General features: G+C 41.8%; 1 protein-coding gene across 4 annotated transcripts; it reads right to left on the bottom strand.

Moving 5' to 3' along the window:
• Nucleotides 1–950: 950 nt before the first annotated feature.
• dot1l (DOT1-like histone H3K79 methyltransferase) lies at nt 951–19,325 on the bottom strand. Of its 4 annotated transcripts, none has more exons than XR_003052172.1 (29): nt 18,728–19,184; nt 12,869–12,912; nt 12,677–12,751; nt 12,456–12,519; nt 11,811–12,039; nt 11,616–11,710; nt 11,104–11,166; nt 10,932–10,987; nt 10,594–10,673; nt 10,427–10,495; nt 10,221–10,327; nt 9,403–9,444; nt 9,221–9,316; nt 8,910–9,132; nt 8,053–8,166; nt 7,757–7,848; nt 7,562–7,663; nt 6,946–7,083; nt 6,489–6,614; nt 5,903–6,342; nt 5,739–5,826; nt 5,499–5,648; nt 5,254–5,296; nt 4,416–5,113; nt 4,083–4,288; nt 3,898–3,971; nt 3,137–3,811; nt 1,649–2,446; nt 951–1,542 (listed from the first exon to the last, which is right to left on the bottom strand). XR_003052172.1 is itself a non-coding variant. In XM_025063780.1 (29 exons), the coding sequence occupies exons 1-29, from the start codon at nt 18,806–18,808 to the stop codon at nt 1,809–1,811; spliced, it is 4,887 nt and encodes a 1,628-aa protein (XP_024919548.1). In that variant the 5' UTR covers nt 18,809–19,325; the 3' UTR covers nt 951–1,808. The 4 variants fall into 4 exon arrangements, 3 of the variants coding, with proteins under 3 accessions (XP_024919548.1, XP_024919541.1, XP_024919550.1); XM_025063780.1 differs by having other exon boundaries at nt 951–2,446; nt 4,392–4,666; nt 4,712–5,113; nt 18,728–19,325; XM_025063773.1 differs by having other exon boundaries at nt 951–2,446.
• Between the last annotated feature and the right edge of the window lie 342 nt (nt 19,326–19,667).

Genomic DNA, 19,667 nt, shown 5'->3' with positions numbered 1-19,667 from the left:
ATGTCAGGAGAAAAAGTTCATAAATATAAAACCTCCTGTTTTTTTTGTTTTTTTTACACCTGGATAAGCTTCACTTAACTAAACGCAGGCACATTCCCCCTGATACTGAGAGTGTTTCTGCAGAAGAGTGGCTAAGAACACACACAAACATCGAGCACCATGACTGGGCCATGTACTTTTACTGATAAGGTTTTACTTCTGCAGTACTGATACCCTGGAAGTGTTTCCAGTTCTGTGTTGCAGAATACAATTTCAAAGTTATTTGATGAAAGTCATAGTGAAAAAACGTTTGAATGTGATGTTAATGCAACAAAATACTTTGCATTTTGATTTTGATTTTTGCAGTGCAACTTGAAGTGTACAGGTGCACAGTGCTGTAGTAGCCAGCTGAGGGCAGTATCACTTCAGCTTGTCTTTCATGATCACATACTGGTCTGTTGTGGGCAGCATAGAAAAGGTAACTCCTCAAAGCAAAATTAATTACTTGTTGTTTTTTGTGGGAGACTTTTGAAACAAGATTTAATTTATCAAAAAAAAAAAAGGCAAAACAAAACAATTGTAGCAGCACACTCCACAACAGTCAAACTTTGTTTATTGCTCCCCCTGAAGGAAGGAGAGGGGATCTGCTGCATATTTTACTTTTATATTTTAATTTCTGTATAAAGGAGCGCACAGATGTTTTAATGGATTCTGTTTCTGGGTAAAGAGCCAACCATTCACATTAACATCACATTTATAATCACTTCAGAGTCTACAAAAAACCTCAGCCTTTGGAATCAGCATGAACCTCCATCCACCAGACAGAAAGACTGGCACTGACACTTTGAGAGAACTCTGCAGCAGTGCCAAATCAAATCAGGTTTTTTTTTTCATCTTTAATTGTCTAAAAATATAATAATTACTAAAATGTTAGTGGGGTGCCAATGCTGACATGTTTGTTTTTTGCAACATGAGCCTCAATAACATTAGTATACAGTGTGGAAATAGATGATTAGGTTCCTCATTTCATATGCTGCAACCAAAACTGAATTCTAGTAAATAAACAGGCAATTAGAGACATGTACGTTGAGAGAAGTCACATGACATCAGACCAGGAGGTTTGGTGACAGCTGATGAAATTCAGCAAAGAAGGTCGGACTGTTGTTGTAAAACATTTACCTTTTAAATGATTATTTGACAGAAAATCAGTTGCTGTAATATTGACCAAAACAAGTAATAAACTATCACACTATTGAGCACCTTAATATTAAAGTAGACTGCAGTTCACTCAGTGCTGGGCAGCAGCCAGAACTGTTCTGCTTTATGTAAAAACCATCAAACATTATTATTTAACAACGCTCTTTACATAAGAATGGCCGGTACTACTTGTGTGTGGGTGTGGGTGTGTGTGTGTGTCTGTGTGAGATCTCAGTACAGAGGCCGGTCCTGGAGGCAGTTGGAAAGTGCAGACATTTGAAGCACCAGTGACAGAGGACAGTGCCTTGGTCCACATCCGGACGTTTGCATAGTTTATTTCATGTTGAGGTAGTTATCGTCAGTTACCTGGAAAAGTACAGAGAAAGAATAGACTTATGAATGGATTCACTCAAAGGTCAAAGTGCGTCTTAATGACAGCAGGGTTCTAATAGTTAAAATAAGAAACTCTTACCTTGTTTAAACAGAACAACAGCTCATAAGAGCACAGAGAAAACAGTCTCTCTCTCACTCCCTACCAGACTCTCTCTATTTCTCTCCCTCCCTCTGTCCACCTTCTGATTGCCCTTGTACATACCCTCTCCCACACCATCCTCCAACCCCTCAGGCAAACCCTATCTAGGTCTGGAACTGGGGAGCTGGGAGGTGATGTAGGAGGCATGCATGCCAGGAGTCCTCCACATGCTCCCACCGCCACCTGGGCTGGTAACGGGTGGAGGAGGGGGCATACGAGGAGAGTAGTGCACTGCAAACGGACGAGAAGAGGAGGCGGCTGACATAGAGGAGGAAGAGGTAGCAGCAGCGCACACAGAAGCAGAGGAGGAGGCAGAGGTGGAGTTGGTGAGTGAGACAGATGACTGCGCCCTCTGCTGATGGTGAGAGAAATTAGACTGACGAGAGGAATGGAGGGAGTCTGATCGGGTGGATGATGGGGTGTCAGGATGTGTGGCTGCTGTGGTGGAGGGAGCACTGTGCAGAGGGGGAGGAGGGGGCAAGGAGAGAGTTGGAGGAGAGGCGCTGTGCAGGACCGTCTGGGTGCGGCTGTGCTGAGCCTGGGAGAGTGGGAGAGAAGAGGACACGGAAGCCAGGCGTGTGGAGGCTGGCTGGGAGGAGGTGTGCTGCTGAGTTTGGGAGGAAGTAGAAGAGGAGGAGGAGGAGGAGAGACTGAGGAGAGAACTGAGGCCTCCCGGAGCTGGCAATGTTGCCCCAAACTGATGGGAGGACCCTGAGGCGACCACGTGGTGAAATATACCTGCAAATTATAACAGCAGAAAATGGAGGAAGGGGCGGGGACGAGAGAGTAGAGAGTGGAGGGCAGATAACAGAAGCAAAGAGAGCGAGAAGGAGAGGGACAGAGAGAGAAGCAAGGACTGAGCCAGGTTGTGCATAAGCGCCAAGCAAGTCGTAGACAAGCACACAAAATGCAAAACAGAGTCAGTCCACCTTCAGTGTGGTCAGAACTTCCATCCATCAGCCAATGTAGGACAAGAGTCAGGGTTTTACTGGTGTGAAGGTTCACAGGTGAACTGACTCTGACATTCAACTTCAACAGATACACCCACAGAAAATGTCCCTGAATAATTTGATATTTAGTAAAACTGTTGGCATTTCTGATTAACAATTAGATTAGAAAAATAAAGCATTACATTTAGCATCTAAATAAATATCACACAACATTTTCCAGGGGTGTTTCCAACTGCAGCACTGAAGCAGCCAGTCCATGTCAAAGCGTGGCAAAGGGAGAGACAGTCATTAAAACTGACAGACTGACAAAAATGCAACAACAGCGATGGCCCTTTACTTACCTCAGGCCTAACACTGTATAAATGAGGCCTGCAGACTAGGATTGGTTAAGCTGATAGCCCCAGGGTAACATCTATAAGCTAACTCTGACTGTTTGACACAACAGTTACAACATGATGACTCAGTCAGCGGTGCTTACCTCCGGCTGCCCCACCTGCCAGACCAGCATTGGAGAAGCTTCCCAGAGCGGAGTGACCGTTGACCAGCCTTGAGGTGCTGGTCACAGAGGGTCCTCCTGTTTGGGTTCCAAAAAGGGGCTGTAAGACGGACGTCCCTCCCAGTGGGAATTGAGAGCCCAAGTACTGTCCCACAGAAGAGCCTGTGCTTGATGAAACTGCTACAGGACTGGCCCCGACCTTCCCACTCAGAATCCCCACTCCGCTGCTAGCAGCAGCAGAGATGAAGAGGTTCTGACTGCTGGTCTTCAGATCCCAGTCCCGTGTCATCTTCTGCTTCTGATGGGACTGGCGCTGGTCGGAGCTGCTGTTGCTGCTTCCCTGAGCTCCAGCACCACCGCTGCTGCCACCACCTCGGGCCATCATCTCCTGACTGAGGAAGGGGTTTGGGGTGATGTAGCTCGATGACTCTCCATCACTTCCTCTTCTCACGTGCTGCTGCTGTTTGTGGTCAGAGTCTGAGTCCGTCCCTCGGCTTGACCCCCCCATGCCGAAAGGAGAGCCGACCTGTCTCAGATCGGAGTTGGGTTGCTTAGGGTCAGAAATAGGTGAAAAGGTAGCTTTCCATTTGCTGGTGGAGGACGAAGAGCATGCCTCACTAGCTGTGCTGTTTCCACTGCTGCTTCCAGATTTTCTACCTGGGGGGTAGAAACAGATCTGAATATTTAGGAGCAGAAGTAAAAAAAGTTACATTTTTTTGTTCTACAGCAAAATATTATCTTACCTCTTTCACCATCTCCTAATCTACCAGGCCCATCTCTGCTTTCCAAGGATATAGTGGCAATTTTTCTTTCAATTCTAAATACAAAAAACAGAGGTGTGAATCACCTTGAAACCGGAGGTCTTGGAAATGTAATAACCTAACAACTTTCTAGTTTGAAAAGAAGAGGAGAGTTGTAGTGTTCTTACCGTGAACTAGAGCTGTCAGCGGGGTATCCCGAGTCCTCTTCATCAGAACTGGGGGCTGAGGAGTAACGACCTGTTCCATTGAGCTCCAACGGGCGCTCTCTCTTTAAGATAGGAGGCTGATCCAGATCAGGACCACATGGGCTACGACTAGATTGTTCTGGTGAGGAGATAGCTGAGATCTCCAAAGGCTGGTTGATGTTGTTCACCTAAACACCACAAGGTAATGGTTAGACATAATTGGGGGAAGTCGAAAGTCTGTCAAACAAGGTTTGTACAATATGGACCCAGAAAGGCACTGGAGGAACATACATGCAGATACTGGTGTTGTCTCACCATAGAGTTAATGTTGAGTGGTGATCCTGAGGAGTGGTTGGTGGAGCTGAGCCCAGGAAATGACCTCCTCTTTGGAGAGCTGTTGGCTGCAACAGCCCCTGCTGAGCTGCGTTTCCTTCTTCCCCTCTTGCGCCCATCTTGGGAGCCAAGGACGTGTGAGGTATGTGATGATGAAGTGTGTGTTGGCGTGTGTGGGTGCTGTGTGCCGGGGGACTGGTGATGATGGTGGTGGTGGTGGTGGTGGTGGTGGTGGTGGTGGTGGTGGTGGTGGTGGTGGTGGTGGTGGTGGTGGTGGTTTCCATGGTTACTGTGGTATCCCTGCTTGGCTGAGTTGCCAGTGTGATGGTGAAGGCGCGATCCTCCAGCTGAGCTGCCTCCACTGCCCGACGAAGAGGAAGACGAGGAGGAGGACGAGGAGGACGATGAGAAGAAGATTCTTCTCCCCATTTCACCGTCTTGAGGGTCATTGTCACATTCACCCACAGGGCGGTCTTGTCCATCCTCTGGAAGAATTCTTGGTGGTCCGTCTGCATACTGAAGCACCCCTCCGGTACTGAGAGGCGGGCTCTGAATGGAACCTCCACGAACTGATGGTCCACTCATTGAAGTGTTGTTGTGTGGAAGAGGTGATGAAGAAGCACCATTATGGTCCTCAGGGTGGAGAACCCCATTCATTAGCCCCGAGTTGGACAAGTATCCTAAGCAGACAACAAACCAAAATCACTGTCAGTGAATGTAATGTTGACATTTAACACAGAATGCTTGTATTAACAGATAAAGTAGAATTTGATCTTTTACAATTAAAAGAGTGTAAACTATGAATAGTAAGATGTAGTACCATTGGTCTGGCCTGTCTGAGAGACGGGACTAGGAGTGCTCCTCTGAAATTATGAACATATAGACGATTTCAGTATGTTAAGTGATTGATCTCAGAATAATAACACTAAAAAAACACAAAATGCATAACTGTACTATATTTGCACAATCACAGAGTAAGGATGATAAAATACCCAGGACAGTCATAGCAAAATCACAAAACACTTAAAAAACAAAAAAAATCAATACCACTGAGAGGTTGCTTACCAGTTTCTCAGCTCGATTAGGTAGCACCACGCTGGCCAGTGGGATGCTGACCGGTAGTTTACTGGGGTGGACAGTGCTCAAGGGAATGCTTATTGGCAGACTAGTAATACTATTGTCGCCCTGAACAGATGGACTTCTCTCTTTACCACTCTTTTAAAAGAGTAAAAAACAACAACAAATTATTCAAGAAAGTTGAAAGAGATTTTACAAGTGGTAAGAAGAAAAACGACTAATACATACCCTTTCTGAACATTTCTGTGAATCAGCTGTGTTGGGAGAGAGGCAATTCTGTTTGGCTCCAAGTAGAGAATTAACTCCTCCATTATCCCTATGGTATTAAAAAGATGAAGGCGTTAACTTTAGCTGAAAGGCTGCACGAATAAACCCATTTGATGCCTACAAACCTTTGAGTGGTCAGTCCTGGACCCCGAAAATGAGATGAGGCGGTGGGATCCTGGTTAAGGTGCCTACGTAGAGCAATTTTTGCGGGGGAGAACCGTGTGTAGTCAGGAAGCATGTGAGAAGAGATTTGCTGCCTCTGCCGAGTCTCAGGGGTAGCAGGAAGGGTCTCATGGTCAGGAGAGATGGGCAGGTAGCGAGAAATAAGCTCAGCCTTGGTGGTGACCCGATCAAAACATGGTGAACCTGTACCATTTAATGAAAGCTCTGGACTGATGCCATTAAGGACCGGGGCTGAGGACAGACCGAGCTTGGAAGAGTCCATGTCTGCAGAGGAGCGGGAGTCGAGGTTCTTTCTGTATGGGGAGCCATCACAGGGACTGTAGGACTTGAGCTGAAGCAACTCATGCTGCCTTTGACTTTTCTCTAGCTCCACAATGCTGATCTAAAAACGGACACCAGGGGGAGCCGTTACAAACGAGAACAGACATTCAGCATAAAAATAAATGGAATTAAGTGATGAATTTGTGACTTTAACATTGTCACAGGATACTGATGGTTTTTCAGGAACTGTAGTCATTCACTGTTTACCTGCAGCTCTAAGCAGTGTCTCTGCTTCTCAGAGATTTGTCTGCGTAGAGCATCCTTCTCCTTCAACAGATTATCCAAACAGAGAGAACCCCAATCCAGCTTCAGCTCCTCACATCGAGACTTCAACTGGAGAAATTAAACATGCAACAAGAATGCAAGACAAACTCGTTAAGATTTAATATAGTACAATTATTCTGATGAATGTAATCTCAAGCACCTTTTAGAAAATGATAAACACACTGTAAAATCAGGGACTGAGAGCACAGAGTATGCACAGTAAAAAAAAAATCTATCTTATGATTTCTTTATCATATCTCTATGCTGTATGTAATGTATTTATACTCCAATGTTACATTCAGACATTAATGACTTGTGAACAGCAGACCTGACACTGTATCTGACTGAAAAGATGTAAATATCAGGTCTGAAAAGGGTCTCGTGTGTTTTGCTGACTTACCAACAGCAGGCTGTGATCTCTCAGCAAGGCCATGTCTCTCTCCAGTTGTTTAGTCTGCTCTTTGAGCTGACGATTGTGAGCTGAAATCTCTTTTTGGGCCTGCAGCAGATCCTCCACGGTCAAAGCTTTCACACCCAGCTGGTTAAAAAAAAAAAGTTGCTATGCATTAGCTAGAGGGACACCTGGGACAACGTGGTGTTGTTTACATTCTCTTGGTTACATCCAGTTGTTTTTGGATTTCAATGTTAAAGGCCTTTGAATAGCTTTCCATCATATGTGAACTCAAGCTCAACAGACCTTCAATAATACTGCACAACACCGACTCACAGCATCAAAGACACCCATTTTCAAATTGACAAACAATCATGAATATATTTATTCACAAATTGTTCACGTCTCTTCTTTTACTCAGGGTAGTTCACAGACATAAATGGAATAGAAAATCTCTTCACTTATCTTTTTCTGTCTGCAATATAGATGTGGGAACAAAAGAGAAAATTCACCCCACATAGCACTAAGTGTGCATGTGACAGTAAAAACACTATCTATTGAAAGTAAGTGTTTACAGAAGTGATGTGGTAAACATAATTTGGAGTATTGGTGAAGCTCCTCCTACCTCATCAAGTTTAGTCTGAAAAAGACCTTTGATCCTGTCCTTGTGAGATTCACAGTCAGAGAGAAGCTGCTCTGCCTGCCCTGACAGGTGCCTGTGTTTTTGCTAGAAACAAACAGGTGAACAAGGTTACAGCTGCAGGAAATGCAACACTCTGCCAGAAGAATTTCGCATGTATGGAATTTCATCATTATATACCTTCTCCTGTTCCAAAAGCTGCTGAACGTTGGACCGATACTGAGGAGTCTTCATGTATCCCATGAACTGGAGGTATTGAATTTTGATGTTATCTGCGAAAACACAGAAAAATAAAAGCTGGAGTCCATTACCTGGTTTTTATAGCAATATTCAGTTAGGATAGGCTTTACGGCTGACAGACTAAAACTTTGGACTGGAATTGAATGTGTTTATCGACTACAAGAGATAACTTCAGACCGTGCAGACATTGTGCAAGTGTGTGGAGAACAACCCAGGATGAACCTCCATCAGCTCACCTAGTAGTTGTTGCAGACCAGGTGGAGTCGGACCCAGCAGCAGTTGACTGAAGGGATAGTGCTGGACCTTGGGAGGTAGCTGGTAGAATGGACTCTGAGTTGGCCGGTAAGCATCTGTACACACAGACAAAGTGCATGTTAACATTACATAAACTTACATTAACGTTATAAGAGACAGGTTGAGATTATAGTGTTTACTACATTGGGCCAATAACCTTCTTCGATTACGCTTTCAATATGTATTATTATTATTATTGTTTGACTCCTAAAATCAGTTATAATGTATTTGTAACCCAATAGTTCAGTGGGGACTGTACTGCAGCTCGGCTCAGAATACTTCGTTTGCAGTCCTGCATATTGTGTCGTCTTGAGGCTCCAATTTTGACAAGATATTTAGGTACAAGACCTTTACAGGAATATGCTCCACTGTTGGTGGATGGTTCATGTTCTTTAATAAGTACTCAGTCCCTGAAACACACTTCTTTCATTACCTACACATAAGACTATTTCAAATCCCCTTAAGCACACTTATCCCCATAGAACATCTCTTATTCAACCCACTGTCCCAGGGCATGTTATCTAGACTTTGCTGATAATCCCATTTTTTTTAAATGTTTATCTCTTTATAAAACAAACCCCTCTGGTTTAAAATAACTTGGAACAAATAGAGTACACACAGATAAACAATGGGAATCTTCACTGTCATCCCTGGATTAGTCATCTTTATAAAAATAGCATTATCTGAATTTAACTCTTTATAATTCCAACCACAGTTCAAAACAAGTTCAATAGGGCAGGAATATGGCCAGTGTTCATTCCTACAGTTTTCTTGTAGCTACACATGTGTGTGCTCTCACCCTGAGGAGGTGCTGCAGAAAGGGTCTTGGCGTGCAGCAAGTCCAGCGCACTCTGATTCTTCTTGTTTTTCTTCTCAGCAGCTGGGGCAGCCTTTTTGGGCCGGCCACGTTTTTTGTTGTTTAACTTCCGACCTTTGGACAAGAGTCGGGTTTTCCTGGGTTTGGAAGTTGGCTTGACCACAGTCACCAAACTAAGACGTTCCTCCTCACCACAGGAGTCCTGCTGTAGAATGCATGGACATTAAATGCACCCAAAGCAACAACGAAAAATGCATCCCATTTTAAGAATAATAGCTCTCTGGAGGACCAACCTTGTTTTGTTCTTTCGGTTTAGTTGGTGTGGTATTATTGCTTTTACTGTCCTTTGTGTCCTTTTGTGAACGCCGTCTAGCTGCCTCTTGCTCCTCCTGACAAGAACATTAAAACATTTGAGTTCTTTTGAGATCCATTAACGACAGGGACACTGTCAAAACACAGGAAAAACATCACTTACCCTGAGTTTAGGATTTTTTAGACTAGCAAAATAGTTTTCAAGCTGAAAAAAAGAACAACATTTGGTTTTTAGAAAATAAATAACATTCCACACTGCTAAACAAAAGTAGCCTGTGATATCCTCTAGCTTCACCTGTGTATTTTAAACTGTTGATACATTGTGATTTTTTTGCTCTGACTACAATTATATGTCCAAAAGGGTTTAAAAAAACAACAAGAACAAGAGTGAACTGTTTAAATGAAGAGAAGAGCTACAGTTCAGATTTAACGAAAGTGATGCCATTCAGTAGAAACCCAAACAGAACTCATGTGCACTCAAAATAATAAATCCCGTATTTACATTAGGTGGGGAATTAAACATATATAATAAAAAAATATATAATAAAAAATAAAATACAACTTACCAGGGAAAACTACTAAAGTGATAGTGGGTGAAACCGTTAAAAGAAGAATATGTCATAAAGCCAGAGGCTGCGATGTTTCACATTAACAAAATGTCATAGTGACATAAGCCGATGCACGGACACATAAACAGCCCAGTGTTACCTCATCTAACCCTGTGTGTTCTTCTCTTCTCAGATTCCCTTCTCCTGAGACTGACTGCTCATTAGGATAATAACGTTGTTATGTCAGCCTGTCTCTAGAGCTGAGGCCTCTGTTAAGTGTCTAATGTATAATTTGTTTGTACCACTCCGGCCGCCATTTAGTGTTCTATTGTTGTGTTTCCCAAGACTTCCTCTGGAAGACATTCCACTCTCTGCACTTGGCTTCTCCTCTAATCACCAGTTACGGAAACAGTGATGAAGTTTCACAGCTTACTATGGTGCGGTCTATGGTATGCAGGTAGTAGGAAACAGGTTTTCCCGTCCAGGACACAGAGCCCCTCAGTGGAGAAAGCTCCACCACACGCATTATTGTGCCAATGTCTGCATGAAATACAAAAACATCATCACACATCATTTAAAAAAAAAAACTGAAACAGCTTGAACATAAAAATATTCAGTAATAGAAAAGATTAAATTTACCACTCAAGTTTCGACTGTTAATTCTAAAATTTAAAGGTGCAAAAGGTTTGGAGGACACAATTTTTCCACCTGAAAAATAAAAGAGAAAACCAACATGAACGAAATCATTAAAAACCTTAACTTCTAGGTAGACAGTGTGAGTAAAAAGGCTGCGTGTTACTGCTCACCTTCCTTCATGTTAGCAAAACGTTCCTTCAGCTGGTGATCTACCTCTGGACCAAATGCAAAGTTATTCACAAAAATAATACTGGAAAATAGAGAGACAGACAAATTCAGATACAGTTGTCAAGAAACATTCACAATTTGAATGACAATGTGGACACAGTAAAAATATTTGAATTACAAATTTTCTTTTGATATGCTGTATTACACTTAATGACCTGTATGTAGGACAAAGTCATTTAGTGTCGGGCACAGGCAGTCACCTTAAAAGGTTTACCACTGGTCAATTTCTCTGGTCCTATCGTAAAACAAAAATTCAGGCAGTCACTGCTTGTTACACCACCTTGTATTGGCGATCCTTTCTTTCCATTCTTCAGAGAGAAAATCCCCCCTTTCAAGCTAAAACGAAAACATACACTTTAAATTCCAGAGCAGATACATGTGATATCTAATATGCTGAACATAGAAAATCCCCCCTTGGCCGCAGTAAATGCCAGTTTCTTAGGGCTACTTACTGTGTACTCTCCGTGTTTTTTTCCATACCATTTCATCCATTTCTTAAATTCTTTATCCATGGTCTGAAACCAATGACACCAAAAGTAAAAATACAATTTAGATATTTATATTATACAACAATACAAGTCCAATACTATTACGTTTGCACACATCAATCAAAAAGGCTTATAGACTTCAATGTCATTAAACCCAATCACTGGCTACTGCCAGGACTTTGACGCTTTATCCATTTATGGAAAAATAGGTTAGTGGCAGAGTCCAGAGCCATGATTACATTGTAACAGGTATCGACAGAGTTTGGTTTTGCCTTTTTCATACAATGGGTTTGCTGTTAAAAAAAAGTAAAAAGAACTAATGTGACGGCTGATAAACAGAGACACCACAGAGTGGAAATACTGCCTGCAGTGGACACTGCACTGCACCAAACCATTTCTTTTACCAAGAACAGCAGGGGGAGAGCTTTTCTGACACAGCACAGCTGTGGTACCATTGTCTTCTGGGATGCTGTTACCTCTGCATAGGTGGCTGGAATGTCTGCTTTCTCTACACCATAGTAGTGTTTACAGTTGGTTGCTGCTGCAACCTGCAGCACCACTTGTCCTACTCCTGTGAAAGAAGACAAGTAATTAGAGCTTTGCATGAAGAAGGGCATGAGATTGTGTTTCTAATCAAACTAATACAACTCTAAACATTTAAGAAAACCAACCACTGCCAAGGTCAACAAAGGTGTCATCTTCCATCATCTCCATCTCGTCAATGATCTGAGCCACCAGGTCAAAGGACGTCTCTCCGTACACCTCAGGCGAGAAGGGCTCATAGTTGTTCAGCTTCTCTGGGTCGGTCACTGAGTGGTTGTACACCTGCTGTAGAATGTGTCTCAGCAGCCCATTTGAAGGACGCTTGTTTAGCTTCATAGGCTGGGTGGTCCCTTTCCACTGTGGGTGACAGAATTTCATTGGTTTAGTGAAAGAATGGGGACATGACTCACCTGGAGACACTTGATAATACATTTTGATAACAGGGTAACAGAAGTCTCAGGTGTGATAAGATTTAGCTTTTGAAATAAAGAAGTAGCAGAAAAGAAAAACAATTGCACGATGCAAGACGTGCTCAATTAAGACTTCAGACGATGCAAAGTAAAAGAGGGTATCAAAGGTATCAAAACTTCTAGGTGATGATCCCCAATCAGACTTCTACAATGTACAGAACAGATGTGGAAGGAGGAACTAAAAGACCACAGAAAAACTGCCAACATACCATAAGAGAGAATGTTACCAGTGTTTTTGTGAAGGAAAGCCCTAACTCTGTATGAGGGAAACAGTGGGATTTCTAATGAAAGAAAATGACTTACTAGCTGATGAATGCTGTCAATGGCCCTGTTGTACTTGTCACACAGCCTCTGCATGCTTTCGAAGCTGTAAGAATAACAAACAAAATAAATGAATAACATCTATCTTGTAATTGTAAGACAAAAATGTACTTGTAAATTCAGAATACAGTTTACTATTATGACCTAAAAAATCATCAGCCTTACTATTTTTTTCAGCTTCCTGGATGTGACGGCCAACTCACCTCTTTGTGTCATAGTCAATGAGAACATAGTTTTCCATTGCCAGCTTGAGGTCTGGAATCTCCTCACACACCCACCTACAACAGCACACACAAAACCATCACCTCATCCTGTATATGACTCAGTCACTTACCATCACCTCAGTTGTGGGTAACAACCTGAGGTGACTCAGAAAGAGTGGGGAGATTACTTACCGAATGGTCTCAATGATTTCATGTGCAGCATCATGATGTTTGTCCTGAAATCAGACATCAGACATACAGTGATGACAATCTGGAGAGGAGCAGCACCCGGAGCAATGTGATGGCAATGATAGTGCACTCCATCAGGAGATACAGTTATAATGTTACTGTGGGTTTTTTTTTCATTAATAAACCCAAAACATCTAGGATACTTTACAGTAAGATAAATGACAGTGTGGGTAGCAGCAGAGTAACTGATGTCTGTTATGACTCACAAAAACTGCAATGCAAGTATGAATGTTGACTGAGTCTACTGTACAGTATATTAGGGAATCCTGTGCTTCTGAAGGAATCTGTTTATATTAACCTCAGATAAGACAAGGATTCTGAATGTAAGGTAGATCTAATATAGATCTAATAATAAAGAAATAATAAAGATTATTCAATTACAAAAAGTAACTCTTAGTATCAACTGTTTTCTGTGCGATTGCAAATAAAGACAATATTAATTAATGTTTACTTTCTATGGTTTAAACAAGTGTTGTTTTCAGCCACCCTAAAAAAATGTAAAAGCCATGTCCCATTCATTGGTCTTCTCTATAAAACATTTTGTACGAAGTCAGAACCTCTACAGTTAAACAATTTTTGCATAAAAGAAAAAAAAAGCTGCTGAAACAGTTAAGAGATGTAAATTGTGTATTATGTATTTACATTTAAGCAGTAGTCTTGGTTTTTAGCCTTTGATTTCTTTTTTTTACGGTAATGGTTTTCTTTATGGTTTGTGTTGATTGTTTGTTTGTATATTTATTAATGATATTCCATCTCTGTATTACTGCTTAAATACAGCGGGTAAAATGAACTAAAAATGAATTTATTTAAAACCTAAACATCCCAAACTCTATGGCAACTGGTCTGTTCATTGGTGAACACAGATAATTTGGGACAAGCCAATGTTGTCAGTGTTTACATTAAGGAAATATGTGGCCCAGTCTGAGTACCGATATCTCACTGTGAGTAAAAGACTGCAATCATGGATTTCCTGTTACTGTTCTACTTTTACAAACTATTCTTGGTTTTAAAGACACCAAAATAGAAATAAAACACAATTGAACTACCTACATAATGAGTAGATTATAATTGGGACTGGTAACATTTGTGTTTAGAGCTGCTTTAAGCTTAGGAAGCTTTAAGCACCTCTCGAATTACATCCAATACAAACACAAGTGGGCGACAATTTGGTAGAACATAAACAACTGAAGTAGAAGAATACAAACAAACCAAGCCATACCCCAACTGAACCTAAACAAGTTTGAAGAAAGGTTGTATGGTTTGTCTAATGCAAACTTGCTCTTCCTAATCTGATACACAGAATTTGACTGTAATGACAAATGTAACAGCAGTTAATTAGTTCAATCAAGACAACATCTCATTAGTTTGGAACAAAGCCCCATCAACAAACAACATTATGGTTTTTGGAGATGTCCGGAGAACCTGTAGTTAGTAATCTGGACTGGAGTGTTCTTAGCAGCTCTATGAGAATAACAGGGCTCAAGTTACAACTAGTGTGTAGCCAGCCTGAGCCAGTTGCCTGAGCTGACCCACTGACCCACTTTCTGTCTCCTTCCTAAGCGCACAGCCAAGGAGAGCCGCTGGTGGAGGGGAAAAAGGGAGGGGGTGCATAAGACGAGAGCATTTTCAGTTTGAAAATCGTAAGAAAGTGAAAGTGAGAAAACTAGTAAATAAATAGTGTGAGAGGGGCCAGAGGCAGAGGGGGTGGGGAAGGAGGAGGAGGAAGGAGGAGAAGCCCGGTATTTATCAGCTGTTTAAGGCCTGCCACAGCAGCCGCAGCTAACTGCTCTCTGTCTCTCAGCTTCCCGCTCAATACAGCCCGCCATTTATATGCAGACGTTTGCGCAAGCTCAAACCTGCTGTGCACAAACTCAAATATGCACGATAAAGAAGTACAACACCCACTATTCGTACTAGTGCAGAGTTTCGTATGTAGTAATAGCACAACCCCAACTGAACAGGGCTGCTAATAGAAGCTGTCAAAACAGCTGGAGAGTGGTAACACTTTGTGTTCAGAAATGTACAAGATACAGGAGGAGTAGTTATCCTACTGAAGGGAGGAGGTCACCTGCTCCCACAAAGGCAGCACACAGCAACACAGACACACTGCTGCTGCTAAAAATAAACCGTCTATAAATAACAAGGAGAGAGAAAAAAAGAAAACAGAGCGTCCTCTTTCTCTCCACTATGGGTACAAATGATGCATGCACTACTCCTCTGAAAACTGTTTCATCGGGCGTCAGGGTTTTACACCACACTACTCTACTCAGCCCAAGAGAACAAATGACTGAGGCAGACGTGTCACTTACACAGCCAATTCAGACAGACCAACAACACGTCACTTCACATATGACACAACACACCGGTAGTCGTCTTCCTGTTCAGTTTGTGAGACAGCGGTATCGTTTGTGAAACATCGTTATGCTCACAACTAACTGACAGATGGAAATATGTATCTGGAGGTTGTGTGTTTCACAACAGTTGTGTTTTTATAACTATCATCTATGTTGAAATATTACAAACGATTACTGAACTCATTTAAAAAGCAGTTTTATTCACCAATAACGGGAGAGTGTATATGCCCATCATCTTTTTTTATGTTATAAGGTAATGTGTCTTCTTTGGAGAGGTTATGGTTAGGATTATCAGACATTGTTGCTGTGTGACATAAACGTACAACACAATTGGTTGATAAGCTGTTAGCTAATGATTCAAAGCAACACTGACTGATAAAAGCAGCAAGGTTTTACATGATGTCATCCATGCACTGAGCAGACAATCATTAGCATACAAGCTCTTGCATGCTAGTTCTAACAAGTTGTTTGAGGAAGACAACTTAATGCACAAAATTAATCATTCATGTAAAAGCTGCAGAGAAGCTAAATTTAGTGAAGCAGCTGTTGTGGAGGCTTAAATCAAGAAACTGAGCGTGGATGTTTTTATTGAACAGGTGAGAGAGTGAAAAGGCAATTAATGATAAAATCAAGTTTACAGCCCTTGGTGATATGTGGTCTATACCCTGCCAGTATTCCTGGTCAATATCATCCTCAGACTGATAATGTAACAGAAAAATGTAGTTTTAGTTTAAATAAACTAAGGTGAAAGACTGTTAGAGAGCATCTCATAATGTCTACATCTACGACTATAAGTGTACGCCTCTAAAAACATAACGAGCGGAGCGTATTTTCATGTTAGGTATAAGTAAACACAAGTGAAAGTAAACTGAAACGTACTCATCTTGAATTATTTTTATCAAGTTGGGGTGCCTGTCTTTCAGGTGTTTCACTAGTAGGTTCTGTCATCCAGGTCATCTTACTCAAAAATAGTTCCATTGAGGGCAACTGGACGGAGTAGGTTTGTTGAAGACGTTTCACCTCTCATCCAAGGGGCTTCTTCAGTTCTGACTGACTACTGGGAAGTTCTGGTATTTGGCCGGGTATGCAGCCTCTTTGAGGTTAAAGACTGCAGCAGTGGGGATTTGTATTCCTACTATAATACAAAGTGTCTATGTTTAATTCATGTTCATTTGAGTTGCACGTACAGTACCTAATGGCACCTCCAATGTCGGTTGCAAAGACTCGTACTGTAAATTTTCCATTGTGGGACAAATAAGAGACACAATTACCATTATTTTTATTTCTATTATTAGTATTGTTGTTTAACAACATGTACAGTACTTAACAACCAATAACTTGATGACTTATGGTATGCCTCAAACCAAAAACTCCAGTGTGTACTTCAGTCATGCACCCATATCAAATGGACTACCCGCTGCACCAGAGGTGCTCTTCATATGGAAGCATTTACAGATGCACAGACATAGGCATTAAGTGGAACACGAGCCAAAGTAAGATTGAAGCGGAGAACTGAAAAAATGGGAAAAACTGCTCTGTGTGTGCTCTGACAGCTTTTGCTATACTGCAACACACAACAGCTATGTTGTGTGCATAACAGTGGGAACTTTGTTCATGCTCTGTGAGTAAGATAAGAAATCTTAATGCTCTGTGGGAGTGGAGTATGAATCTACATGGTAAGGCATCTGCTGCTGCCAACGAGCAGAGAACACAGACTAAATCTGGTCCTTGCAGATGACTGTAGAGAACATTTAGGGTCACATACAGGCACTTCTTGCGGTATTCTACTAATAAAGGCTTGCTGAAGAGAGCAGTTGCTTCTATCCCCCTTCCTGTGGAGATGGCCATATGGACGTGAGAGGAAGGGAGAAAAGAAAGGAAGTGTTTGCCTTCTAAAAACAGGAGGAGAGCACAGCACTAACCAGCTCCATATTGCTGGACTTCTTAAAGGGAACCATCAGATGTTTCTAATTCAGTATGTGTCCTAGTTTGGAATCCATTGTCAAGGTCAAAACTATAGTGAATTCCTGACATACTTTGTTTCTTGTTTATACTCATAACCATAGGGGAATGGTTGAGGCTGAAGCTGGGCAAGACTTCCCTGTTATTAGCATTCGTTCTAGTGTAAAGAGAAAGTCAAGTTTTAAGGTTTCTGCTTCAACAAGATTAAAAGCATAAATGAGAAAATAACATGCCCACACATGCAGGCTTTTCTAGGAAATGCAACCATTTTTCAGTCTACAACTGTCTCACCACAATTACTATAAATGAAATGCTCAGTTTTTAAACTTACTTTTCTAACACCACAGAGCTTGCAACCACTTCCCTTTCCCCTCAACTCCTATGAGTCAAGAGCAGACATAAACCAGTGTTCTACTACTTAGATGACAGCATGGGGTGAAGTTTTCCTATTACAAAACAACCATTATTGATTTAATGATTGCTAGACAGGTGTTTAGAAATGTTAAAAAGCACGTGCGGAACAGAGAAGCAGATTTCAGACCACTATATATCAGTGCACAAAAGCATCATGTCCTGCAATATCCTAGAAGTTCTGCATCATCTAATTTGAATCGTTTGTTTGTTGACATCTACAGTATCTTGATGATTGGGCTTAACACAAAACAACAGGACCTAATTCCTAATGTCTGGATTTTATGAAACTATGCCCTGTTAAGATGTGGACACAACCAAAACACTACAATATTAGATACCAACAAAACAACTGACATGACTGGAATGATGCGGGTTGGCAGGCATGTGCTAGTGGAGCTGCTCGTTTCAAAACAACCTTATGATGGAAAAGGGATCAGTGTCTAGCGTGGCATTCAGTGCAACCCGTAGTAAAGCTGTATCCACTGGTTTTTATTTTACTTGGTTGAAATGGTTATGTTTACACGCTATCTATACATGCCAAAACCTTTTTTAATTTGTCTGGCCCATTGCTAAGTTACTAAAGAGCAAATAAAGTATGTAATAGTCCGACTGAAGTTGCAACATGCACGAGATAAGCATGCATGCAAGTCTCCTGGTTGGCATAAATAATGAGAAGATACACGGCAACATCAGTGTTATGTTAAACGAGTTTCTTTCTCGAACACTGTAGCACCATAAGAAGTTGTATAGTATAAGCATGAATGTGCACTTAGTGACACCAATCAACAAGCAACAGCAGAGAGATGTGACTAAATTATCAGCGTTTCCAGAACATTGTAAGAGACAAAAGGTTTAACAGTTTTTTAAAAGTAGCAATAAGACCAGTTACTACTCTGCTGTGAACCACCGTGTGTCTGACTGTCAGCATTCGAACTCGTGTGACCTGATCCTGAGGACGACCGTGCCATGGCTCCCTCTGTTAGCCACCTTTAGCAGAGAGCTGGCTAACAAAGACCAAAACATAGACATATCTACATCTGTGACGCCTGACCTCATCAGGCGTAATACTTACGTATACGGGTAACGGCCACGGGTAGCCAGCGGGTTCTGCTCCAACCGGCGATTTGAGCTTGAGCTCTAGCTTTTCTCCCATCCTCCACTGACGGCGGCTCGCCTGTGATGGACAGCAGCTAGCAGGCTATTGACTGCTCTCTGTTAGCCAGCTGCTCGGTGAACCAGCGAGCTACAACCTCCACATTTTCCCACACAAAAACGTTAAAAACGCGTTAAATGATAAACAAATGACGTGCACGATGGTAACACGAATAACACACAAAAACCGGAAGAGTATAAAAAAAAAGGTATGGGACTTGGTGCTGTTTTTTGAATAAAATTCCTTTTTATGTCCACTGCCAATAACAGCTCGTCCGTATCGCCGCCATCTTGCCCGGCATGAATAAATATGGTAGAGACCGTGACGTCACCAGAGGATCGTGATCACAGGAACGTGGGCCAGCGGTGAGCACGAGCCAGCAGCAAGTGTCCCACGCCGAGTGGGGGATTAACACCGGTATAGGCTATTTATATTTCTTCACTTCACTACTTAAGAAGGTAGAGTTCAAACAGCGATTAGAAAAAGACGAGGAAATTAGACGAACGGAATTTTTGAAAGCAATACAATCTAAATTAAAAAGATTAAAGACAGTTGTGGAAAAAAATAAAACAGAAAGCAAAGCACTTAAAACGTTCTAAAATATACCTACTTTTTTAAAAATCTAAACGTTCAGATTTAGATATGCGCAGCTGGTTAGTTTGTAAAGTACAGGGGTGAAAGAAATGTACTATTAAATGAGAGCGCTGAAGAATAGGCAAAATCTCTGAAATGTGCTGTCCAAGTGACAGATGGGTTGAATCCCTTCATGTTTGAAATGTCCATATACAGGCTGAGAGATGACTCTTTATGGACAATGGTGATTTCACAGCATGTTCTTTGGTATAAGAGTAGGTAGTAA

This window comes from Cynoglossus semilaevis, chromosome 2 (genome assembly GCF_000523025.1).
Source record: "Cynoglossus semilaevis isolate Cse_v1.0 chromosome 2, Cse_v1.0, whole genome shotgun sequence".
Taxonomy (NCBI): Eukaryota; Metazoa; Chordata; class Actinopteri; order Pleuronectiformes; family Cynoglossidae; genus Cynoglossus; species Cynoglossus semilaevis.
This window is presented reverse-complemented; position numbering and strand designations above follow the sequence as displayed.

What these genes read in the sequence shown, in the direction of transcription:
- dot1l (XM_025063773.1), bottom strand. Translation starts at nt 18,808, where the DNA reads ATGGGAGAAAAGCTAGAGCTCAAGCTCAAATCGCCGGTTGGAGCAGAA. An exon ending in TTTTGCTAACATGAAGGAAG is followed by an intron (nt 10,496 to 10,593) that starts GTGAGCAGTAAC and finishes TTTATTTTTCAG; the next exon opens with GTGGAAAAATTGTGTCCTCC. An exon ending in GAGATCACAGCCTGCTGTTG is followed by an intron (nt 6,615 to 6,945) that starts GTAAGTCAGCAA and finishes TAATTTCTCCAG; the next exon opens with TTGAAGTCTCGATGTGAGGA.